Below are 11,766 nucleotides of genomic sequence, written 5' to 3' on the forward strand. Positions count from 1 at the left end.
GAGCGCCTAGGCGCTGGATAGTGATGCGATGCGGCACTGCCTAGCGCTAGCAATGCCGCAGGCCTAGCGCTGCGGCGCCACAAGGGCAGCGCCAGGCTTGCGCAGAATGGGCATTGCGGCACTCCTTGACGAGCGATGCGGCGCTAATCCTCCGCACAACCAACCCAAAATAACACATTTTGATACAATTTTAAAAATCACGCACAAACGACTCGAACCGATGCAACGAGACTCATCTTAGGACGCTATGACAAAGATTCAACTTATACAAATGTCCCCAAAACAACGACGCACAACAACTACGCAACATAACCCATAAACATGAATTTTTTTTTACACCAAAATGCTTCCTATGACTTTTATTGCAACCAAGTGCCTATCGACACGAATCGAAGCACCAAAACTCATCCCAACATAATACTCACAATACTTAAACGCAGCAGCAGTCACCCAACGTTCCTAATGAAGCCTGCAACAAATAAACTTCAAGAATACATCAATAACATAATTTTCAGAAAACGCAGTTTGAGCAGTCCCACGAAAACGGTCATAACTCACACAATTTTTATCCAAATATTTCAAATTTTATATCAAATCGACGAATGTCTCTCTTCATACTTGGCCATCAATACAAGATCTGCAAGTCCTTGTACATTTTGGTACCTCCTGGATGGATAGAATACGGAGATGCATGTGCCTCCGACAGAATGTCCTCCCTAATGGAATCAACATTAGGCACCCACATTCTGTCTCTGTATCTCACAATACCATCTGACACTGTGTAGAGTACAGTGCCCTTAGCTTCATCCTTCAGTCTCCATTTTTGTAGTTGTTCATCTGAAGACTGCCCTGCCCTGATTCGGTCTAGCAAGGAAGATTGGACTGTCAGATTAGACAGCCTTGGAGCTCTGCCCTTATGATAAATTTCTAAACCAAACCCCTGAATCTCAGCCTGAAGAGGTCTCTGCACTGACATCTGCGTTACGACTACAACTTTCCTGCTCAAGGCGTCTGCCACAACATTAGCTTTTCCCGGATGGTAGCTAATTTCGCAATCGTAGTCTTTTACCAATTCCAACCACCGTCTCTGTCTCATATTCAGCTCCTTCTGCATGAAGAAATACTTGAGACTCTTGTGATCAGTGAATATCTGGCATTTCTCGCCATACAAGTAGTATCTCCAAATCTTTAACGCGAAGAAGACAGCGGCTAACTCAAGATCATGAGTCGGGTTGTTCTTCTCATGCACCTTCAACTGCCTGGAAGCATAAGCTATCACCCGACCATGCTGCATCAACACTGCGCCTAACCCGAGCTTAGATGAATCGATGTATAACACAAAGTTTCCTTGCCCTGATGGCATGGCTAACACTGGCGCTGAAATAAGAGCTTGCTTCAAAGTATCGAAGCTTTTCTGACACTCGCCACTCCACACGAACTTAGCATTCTTCTTGGTCAGTGAGGTGAGCGGCACTGCTGTCGACAAAAACCCCTGAAGAAACTTACGGTAGTAACCTGCTAAACCCAGAAAACTACGGATCTCCAAAGCGTTCTTCTGCTCAACCCATTCCTTAACGGCTGTCACCTTTGCTGGATCCACCTCAATACCACTGCTAGACACTATGTGACCCAAAAAGGCTACCTTCTCCAACAAAAATTCATACTTACTGAACTTCGCAAACAACTTGCGACTCTGCAAGGTCTGTAGAACTGTACTCAAGTGCTGACTGTGCTCCTCGTGGCTCTTAGAGTAGATGAGAATGTCATCAATGAACAGTATGACGAACTGATCTAAGTAGGGCTGAAATACTCGGTTCATCAAGTCCATGAAAATTGCTGGAGCATTCGTCAGTCCAAGCCAGCTCCATGTCCCCACCCCTAGTCTCCTCAAAATCATCCTCATCTGCATCGATCAAGTCTAGTGAGTCTAAAGACTCAACACGTATAAACTGGAAGTAACGAGTAGTACGTAATAAAACCACATGCAACTTCAAAATAGAGTGTACATACGTGAAACTTCAACTTGCAATTAAACTTGAACATACATACATAACATAGACGTGCCATAACGTTAAAACTTTTCATAAACATGCTTGCATACTTGTACATACATAACTTCATCATTTTTGCATAGAGGCATGCTTCAAAGCAAGTGACCCATGACATAAATCGCCTGATCAGACTAAACCACAGTATTGGGCTAACAGGGAAGATCCACTGCCACATACATGAGATCCCCGTTCATGCTTTAACGGGTGGATTGGTCCCCGTTCATGCTTTAATGCTTTCCAATCCTAATCTAAACCCGTTCATGATTTAACAGGGTGGATTGGTCCATGGTCATGCTTTACCGCTTTCCAATCCCATACATAATTTGGTCACAAGACAATTAGCATACATCAAATCTTAAAAGTATTTTCTTTGCACATCGAACGTACTAAGCCATGACATCAACCCCCGAAACAAATCCTAAAATGATGTGTGAATATTTCCCAAAACATAGAAGACATGAGCCTAAAATAGTGTTTTAAAAAGTATGGATGAGCGCCTAGTCGCTAATCCTGCGCACAACCAACCCAAAATAACACATTTTGATGCAATTTTAAAAATCACGCACAAACGACTCGAACCGATGCAACGAGACTCATCTTAGGACTCTATCACAAAGATTCAACTTAAACAAAGGTCCCCAAAACAACGACGCACAACAACTATGCAACATAACCCATAAACATGTATTTTTTTTGACACCAAAATGCTTACTACGACTTCTAATGCAACCAAGTGCCTATTGACACAAATTGAAGCACCAAAACTAATCCCAACATCATACTCACAATACATAAACGCAGCAGCAGTCACCCAACATTCCCAACGAAGCCTGCAGCAAAGAAACTTCAAGAATACATCAATAACATAATTTTCAGAAAACGCAGTTTGAGCAGTCCCACAAAAACGGTCATACCTCACTCAATTATTATTCAAATATTTTGAATTTTATATCAAATCAAAGGTATCAAAAAGTTATACATTTTTTATGTTGAAAGTTTTCTCAAAATCACGACCAAAAAATCGTAGTTTTTGAAAAGACAATTAAAACGTGATTTGTGATCCAAAAACCGTTTCAAAATTGATCCAAACATCATTGCTCAAACTTCTACACAACACACATGTATTTTTACGCATAAATAACAACACAACGCATAATATGACGAGATCGATGCATAAACGAAAGAATATACGTGCCTTTAAATCTTTAACATTACCGAAACGACGACACCGAAGCGGAGATGGTGCGAGGATTAATCTGGAACGATTAGTGGCTCGTTTTCCTTGAAGAAAACTCACGAAAATTTGCTGGAAATATTCAGAGGAGGGGCGGCTGCTGTTCTTACTTTGGAACCCTAGGTTTCTTCTCTCAAAAATGAAAAATGAAGGAATGAAATGAAAGTGTGTGTGTGTGTTATACGTGTAGGTGTGTGTGTATGAGTGTGTGTGCGTGTGTTATGATAGTAATTAGGGGAATTAAATTGTTTAATCACTCAATTAAAATGCTAATAGAATGCTAATTAAAATTTTAATTTCCCACTACTAGGCAAACTCTCCTAATTTAAAATAAAAACACACAAGTACTAAATCCTTAAAAGTTTAAAATCATAAATCACCTACTAATTAAATTAGGCTTTAAAAGTGCTAAAAACTTAATAAATTATTTAAAATGCCCCAAACTCAACTTAAAATAAATTACCACATTTTAAAATTGCCAAAAATCGTCGCCGGTCTCTTTTCCTCGATCCCGCGTCGAATGATCGCCTGAAACATGAAACTCGAAAAACATTTTAACGTGCATCACATAAATATTAAAATAACGCAATTTAAATAAATGCATCGCTAAAACTCATTTTAAATTTAAATAAATGAATTAACAATTAAATAAATGCATAGGTTTTACGTATCTTGAATTTTGGGCTCTACATCATGTATACTGTCAACCAGTGAATTATTATGCTTTCACAAGGGAAGGTTCAAAGGATAATATCTACCTATCCTATGCAAGATTCAACTGTTGAACTTTCTCACGAAACTCGTCGAATATCTATCAATTTCCATTCATGTGGGGGATTGTTGGACTTATATATTGGGCTTGGTCCTTTTGAATGAGAAATTGGACAAGCTTGTAGATGGTAAGTGGGAAATCATGGGCCTGATTTGCAGTGGAAAAAGGCTTGACTTGTGTGGAAACGTACGAGCGCGACCTGGGTGCGTCGAATGTCGGACCGATCAAGGCAAAATTTCCCACCGAGGTTCACCTGGCTTTTGCTATTTTTTTTTTCGGAAATTCAATTATGAATGACCTTCCATATGGCCTGCATGACTGTTGGTGCTCCAGATGGGCTGACCTTTGGTGCTCCAGCTAGACTGACTTTGGCCTTTCGGATGGCCAACAGTGGTTGTCCACATGGAACCAGAGTACCTATATATAGAGGCAGCCTCAAGTCTTTCAAACACACCCAACACACTCTCCTGCATTCTCAAATTTTCGAAGCTTTCTTTGTTGTCTCGGCTGCTGTTGTTTCCTCCGGCTGCTGCTATTCCTCTGCCCTCATGATAAAGTTTAGGTACTTTTTCAGTTCGCATAGTGGTGCCTGGTACTGGGTTACTGCTGGTTGTTCCGTTCTATCCTGGAAAATAGACGTCCACGTTCATCCTCCGAGCATGTACCAGAGGGGGCGAATCTGTTTTAAGGACACTGTATTTTCATACAGGCCTCGGTTTGGTTTATTTTAAGCATTGTACTACTGTTTTGTTCACCGTACTGGTTCGCTGGTTTTTCGCTTAACTTAAGGTCCTGTTTCATCCATATATTTTTTGTAACAATGCTTTCGTAAATAAAATAATCTTATACCTTTTTTTTCCAAAATGCAACTGGGTGATGTCCACCAGGTTTTTAGACTGCTCCTCATAGCCCAACCATATAGTCACAACTGATGTTTTTGACGCATTCTTCAACAACACCTAACACAATTTTTTTCGTTTCCTACCTCAATGTATATAGTAATGAATTGATTTTTAATTTAATAAACGAGACTGGAAAAATTTATAAACTTTTTTCAGACATACTAAATATTATTATATAGTAACCTTTCATAAAAGATGAGATAACTTGCTTAACTACTTATGGTAGTTGGAAATTGTTGGAACATTTCATGTCGCAATCTTGATTTTGATTTTAACAAAACTTCTCATTTTTGTTTCTAATGAATTTATCTAAGTGCGCAGATGTTGAAACTGATCAGGCTTCGAGCCAAAACTAAAGCTATCAAGACGTTAACTGAAAGTGCCAACTGATTGCCCAAACTGAACCAGCCCAACTGAAGTATCAAAGTCCAGTTCAATTGATTGTTCAGTTGATAGGTGATTCAGCAGACCTTCAGAAGCCCAACCAGCTGATGAAGGGCTCAACTGATGAAAAGCCCAACTGTCCAGTTCAACTGAATCAGTGAAATCAGTTCAGATGACGAGCCAACTGATTTAACCAAACCAGTTCAAGACCAGTTCAACTGATCAGTTCAGAGCATGAGTTAGGAATCAATCAGTTTGCAGAACATGACAAGCTTATCTAATGGAATCCAGCTACGCACAACGATACAAAAGCAATTGTACTATCAATAGTATAATAATGGATGTTGCAGAAAAACTTAAAGCCAAAATATTCCAGAATGGCTGTCAGAAAAGTCGAGACACAAATTGCAAGGAACGCATTCAAGCTGCAACGGATACAATAATTGAATCTCACTGTAAGATCAAGCTTCCCACCTATAAATAGAAGATGAAGATCAGTGAGAAGAATTGAGGAAAAGAAGAGAGAAAAGAAAGGGCACGCATATAGCATATCAGCTTACAAAGAAGCAATCAGCCCAGTTGAGAGAATACACCAAAGTTATATCGTCTTAGTTTAGAAGCTTATTTCCCTCAGTGTGTAAGAACACCTTTCCGTTGTAATCATTGTTCACTTCTCACACACATACACCACCACTCACAAATATAGAGAGTTGAGCTTATGGAATAGATGAGTGGTTCTTTGCACAAAGACGTAAAATAATGTGTGTGTAGTCTTTGACACACAGACATTAAATAAGTGTTGGTTGAAAGGTGTTGTCTTCAGTCTATGCTAGGAGTTCAGATTAAGTAGTAGTGTAAGTCCTAAGCTGAGTGAGTTTGTACAAGTCTTTGTATAAATCAAAGTCTTAGTGAATCCTCTCGAGGTGGTAAAAGATGTGACGTAGGAGCAGTTGAAGTCTACGAACATCCAAAAACATATTTTGTGTATTTAACTGTTTAACTATTATTTTCAAACTGATTTGATCAGTTCAAGCAGTTATCAGTTCAATTTTCACCATAACAGAAGCTAACTTAACAGCTTTTTTAACGAAGGATTACTTCGAGTATGTTCTGCTTGGTTCTAAACCAAACTCGATTTAATTCATCGGTATTTACATTTTTAGAGCACGAGCAATTGAAGCTCATGGAGAATATTGTGTTTGAAGCACCTTCGCAGGTGTTAGAACCGATCCTTCAATTGGTATCAGAGCTAGTTGTTCTAAGAAGGACATTTGAAAATTGTTTAAAAAATATTTTACTTAAAAATACTTTTAAATGCTATTTAAAAGTACTTTATATTATTCTCAAAACTATTTTGAAATATTTATCTAATGCTCTTTGAGAAAGAGTAGAGAGGATTGGCTCTGCAACTAACATTGTAACCACTTCTCTAGGCTCCAAGTTTTGGGTCTTTAATCAGCTAGCAGGGTGTTGAGTCCAAGCTGACAGTAGATTAGCTAAACTGATTCAGTGGACAAGATTTCAGCTGCCAGCCTACCAGTTTAGCTGATCAATAAACGAAGCCCATCTATGTTGAGATGTTGGATGATTAAAGTGGAGCTTAATCATCAGCAGTATACCGCCGTTTCATTTTCATATCAGATAATCAATGCGGTTCGGCATCAGTTGAGTCTAGTTTGAGTTAGCTCGACCAGTTAGCCAGCAAAGAGATAAAGTTCGAGTCAAATTAGCTGTTCTTCTGGCAAAGAGACTCAAGATCGTGGCAGCATTTAAAGCGTTCAAGGCAACTAGTTGTTGATATATCTAGTTCTGTCATGCATAAACTGATTGATATTTGATGTTATTCAAAATATGCTATTGTAGTAGCAATTTTCCTTACAACTGACGATGTACTTAAATGTATAAAAGGAAGTTTATTTGATTAAATAAACATCATGTTTATCTAGTTAAGTTTCTATATGACTGAACTGATATCTCCAAATTTCTTGCCTAAACTGCTTGAATGATTAAAAATTATTAAATTCCTTTAAGCGTATATAATTATATTCTTAAGGGGGAGCTTTTAGATTCATTTCTTGAGGGGGAGCTTTCTAGTAACACCCTTATTTTATACTTGACAAGATTAATGATACTTATACTCATAATCAAAAAAGGTTTTGAATGATATATCTATATTATGAAACAATTCAAACAAGAGCATCCATTTGATCGTTTATAAAAATTTTGGCATGATGTCCCTATATTTTGTAATAGCCAAACTCTCAAGCAACAACAACCATACGCACATATAATCAAATTTTCATATACAAACATTGAAACAACCCCATACCATGAAATTTAGATTTAAAGAAATAAAATGAGCGGAAGCCTTATATTTTAAAGGGAAAAATAAGATACTATTTGCATAATGAAATTTTCAAACTTTATAAATAACCATTCATAAATCTATCCTCAAAAGATAGTTAAAAACCACCACAAATTTTCTTGATTCATTTTACAAAATTCATGGTACTAAAATTTTCCAATGTTCACTACACCAAAATAAGTGTTACATGCCAAACGTTTTCCCTTCTATCTTGCCATATGACTTCTTCCGTCGTGGACAATCCATTTCATTCTATCTTGTTACATGCATCACATGATATTAACTGGAATGAGTTTATAACTTACACTAAGTAGAAAGCTGAAAATAACAAATACATATACATTGGCTTGGCTTGAAACATGACTATGGCAATGACAATGAAAACTGAATAATACCATTTTCAATGAACAATAAATATCAAGGCTATATAGATGGTATCTCATGGCTCATATTAAAGAAAGGAATTGATAGTTCTGTGACCTGTGACCTGTTATAAGTATCTCCTTGATATAAATATAAAAACTATGAGAGATACTCTTAATCATGAAATTGGCCAATGACATGCATGCAATTACTATCAATCATTGGTTTTAATCATAAGAATTTCGTTGAGACAATTGAACAAACACTTGGTAGGCACATGAATTGCTAGCTCTTTTGTCAATGAATTCAATGGGATTCTTTGATCAATGAACATATATCCATACATATATAAAGAATATATCAAAAGGGAGGAGCTAGACATCAATAAACATGGCTTTATACATATATTTATCATGTGAGCAAAAGAAAAACCTCTACTTACAACCCAACAAGCAAGCAAATGGTTGCTACAAGGTTATCGAAGGAATTCCTACAACAATATACACATAATTAACCATTAAGCATCAACAATAATCATAGGGATCAACCAAACCAACTTAAACCTTCATCTTCTCAAATCTTTCTAACCTTAATAGATAAAATTCAAACCTTGGAGCTTGGAAACTTAGTAGGAAAAGCTAAGAAATACACTAAAATCTTTGCACTTAGATGGAGAAATGAAGGAGAGAAACTTGAGGGAGAAAAGGGCTTGAATCGTTCCAAGGGAGAATAAAGAAGTTAGAAATTTATAGAAGCCTCTAGATACAACATATATAATCCCTTCAATCCATCAAAATCGCATTTTTGAAAAACACTTTCGCCCCGACTAGCGCCGCAGCGCCACTTTTTTTGGGATGCCGTCCCTGCGCTTCGGCGCCGCCGCCTGTACACCAGCAACATCAGCAGCGCTGCCCCTCCGGAGCTGCGGCACTGCCCCTGCACCTGAAAATCATCACCAATACACTTAACTCCATCCTCTTCTAATGCCATGCAATACCAATGAAATTAAACATCCATATAGATCCTCAAATCATCCATAAACCATCACAACAAAAACCCATCCATTTCCATAATCAACACCAACTATGAACATAGCACCAAAAAAAATAACCCTAACTTCACCATTCCAATGAACCATAAATGCACCATAACCATTCAACATAATTTCAACCATTATATCTTCACAACCATAACAACTAACAATACTATACAACAATAACCATGAATATGCAATAACCATAACAATATCCATAAATCCAAAACCCCAACCCATAAATTACATCGTTGACAATATAATGACAAAAGGTTGGGATATTACAATCTCCCATCCTTATAAAAATTTCGTCCTTGAAATTTTCTTACTGTCAAACAAATTCGGATAACGATGTTTCGTCTCTTCTTCCGGTTCCCATGTGGCCTCTTCAATCACATGATTCATCCACAGAACTTTGACAAGACCAATTTCTCTATTCCGCAACACTTTAACTTTGCGATCAAGTATTTGAACCTGCATTTCCTCATAGCTTAGGTTAGGTAAAAGGTCCAAAGCTTCATGCCGAAGAACATGAGATGGATTAGAAAGATACTTACGTAGCATAGAAACATGGAAGACATTGTGAACTCGATCCAAATCCGGTGGCAATGCAAGACGATAGGCTCGGTCTCCAATCTTGTCTTGAATTTCAAACGGCCCAATATATCAAGGACTTAATTTACCTTTCTTGCCAAAACGAACCACTCCCTTGAGAGGAGCTATTTTAATGAAAACATGATCACCAAATTCGAATGCCAAGGGCCGTCGTCGTACATCGGCATAGCTTTTTTGTCTAGATTGAGTGGTCTTCATTCTCTCTTGGATCAATGACACAACATCTGCTGTTTGTTGAACCAACTACGGGCCCCACATCTTCTTTTCACCTACCTGTTCCCAATACAAAGTAGATGGGCACTTTCTTCAATATAAAGCTTCATAAGGTGACATGCCGATTGAAGACTGGTAGCTGTTATTATACGTGAATTCCACCAAAGGCAACTTGGAATCCCAACTCCCCGGGAAATTAATCGTGCAAGCCCTTAACATATCTTCAAGAATTTGGATTACCCTTTCAGATAGCCCGTCTCTTTGAAGATGGTAGGTTGTACTAAAAGCCAATTTCGTTCCCAATGCTCGATGTAAACTCTTCCAAAACTCTGATATAAACCTTGGATCACGATCTGAGACTACCTGTGAGGCCCAGGGCCGAAGAGGGCGGGGGGTGATTGTCGGTGCCATGAGTTTGCACGGACAATGAGCGGCTCCTGACAGGCTTCTAGGAGGAGGAAACATGAATGAACCGATCTTACACCGGAAGGAGGGGGATTCCGAAACTGTTCAATGTAATGGACTGTACAGTTAAAGAGGGCTTAAAAGATTTGATATGTACTACTCATACCGATAAGATGCATCTTCTTTTCGGTAACTCATCACATAAAAACTCCAAAGTTAAGCGTGCTTGACTTGGGGCAATTCTGGGATGGGTGATCTCTTGGGAAGTTTCCTAGGGTGCGTGTGAGTGAGGACATAAACACGGTGGCAAGACTCGTCTTGGTACAGTGAGGAAAGTCGTCGAAGCTGGGGCGTTACAGTTGGTATCAGAGCCGACCTCTCCCAGTACGGTGTGGTTCGGGGACGAACCAAGCGGAAGCTGGTGGGCATGTGAGGCCCAGGGCCGAAGAGGGCGGGGGGTGATTGTCGGTGCCATGAGTTTGCACGAACAGTGAGCGGCTCCTGACCGGCTTCTAGGCAGAGAGAACATGAATGAACCGATCTTACACCGGAAGGAGGGGGATTCCAAACTGTTCAATGTAATGCACTGTACAGTTGAAAAGGGCTTAAAAGATTCGATATATATTACTCATACCAATAAGATGCATCTTCTTTTCGGTAGCTCATCACATAAGAACTCCAAAGTTAAGCGTGCTTGACTTGGGGCAATTCTGGGATGAGTGACCTCCTGGAAAGTTTCCTAGGGTGCGTGTGAGTGAGCACATAAGCACGCTGGAAAGACTCATCTTGGTACAGTGAGGAAAGTCGTCGAATCTGGGCCGTTACACTATCGATACCGGTATCCCATAAAGTCTCACAATTTCCTGAATATAAACCTCAGCATATTGATTCATAGAATATGTTGTCTTGACAGAGAGAAAATGCGATGACTTGGTCAATCGATCCACGATCACCCAAATAGAATTGAAGCCCTTCTGAGTCCTTGGTAAACCAACAACAAAATCCATAGTGATATGTTCCCACTTCCATTGCGGTATAGGTAAGGATTGCAAGAATCCCGCTGGTCTTTGATGCTCAATCTTAACCTGCTGACAGGTTAGACATTCCGACACAAATAACATGATATATTTCTTCCTACCTGGCCACCAATAAAGACGTCGAAGATCTTCATACATCTTGATGCTACGAGGGTGTACTGAATAGGGTGCTGTATGAGCTTCAAGTAGTATCTTGTCGAATGTCATCACCCATAGGAACACATATCCTATCGCGAAAGGTCAACAAACCATCACGATTCAACCCAAACTTAGAAACCCTGTTAGATCACTTTTTCTCTTCAATTAATAACAGATTATCCAACTGTTGCTCCCTCATAATTCGTTCAAACAAGGTTGAGCGAAGAACTAATGCAGATAATTGAGCTATTGTA

The 11,766-nt window shown here is 39.0% G+C and overlaps 1 protein-coding gene across 1 annotated transcript; it reads right to left on the reverse strand.

The window, feature by feature from the left end:
- Positions 1-8,897: 8,897 nt before the first annotated feature.
- Positions 8,898-9,917, reverse strand: LOC140957976 (uncharacterized). Its single transcript, XM_073415386.1, has 3 exons — positions 9,788-9,917; positions 9,434-9,619; positions 8,898-9,013 (listed from the first exon to the last, which is right to left on the reverse strand). Exons 1-3 carry the CDS (start codon positions 9,915-9,917, stop codon positions 8,898-8,900), a joined length of 432 nt encoding a protein of 143 aa, XP_073271487.1.
- Positions 9,918-11,766: the final 1,849 nt, after the last annotated feature.

This window comes from Primulina huaijiensis, chromosome 14, assembly GCF_012295235.1.
Source record: "Primulina huaijiensis isolate GDHJ02 chromosome 14, ASM1229523v2, whole genome shotgun sequence".
In the NCBI taxonomy this organism is placed as follows: domain Eukaryota; kingdom Viridiplantae; phylum Streptophyta; class Magnoliopsida; order Lamiales; family Gesneriaceae; genus Primulina; species Primulina huaijiensis.

What these genes read in the sequence shown, in the direction of transcription:
- LOC140957976 (XM_073415386.1), bottom strand. Translation starts at nt 9,917, where the DNA reads ATGAAGACCACTCAATCTAGACAAAAAAGCTATGCCGATGTACGACGA. An exon ending in GGTTCGTTTTGGCAAGAAAG is followed by an intron (nt 9,620 to 9,787) that starts GTAAATTAAGTC and finishes TTCGGCATGAAG; the next exon opens with CTTTGGACCTTTTACCTAAC. An exon ending in TTATCCGAATTTGTTTGACA is followed by an intron (nt 9,014 to 9,433) that starts GTAAGAAAATTT and finishes GATGATTTTCAG; the next exon opens with GTGCAGGGGCAGTGCCGCAG.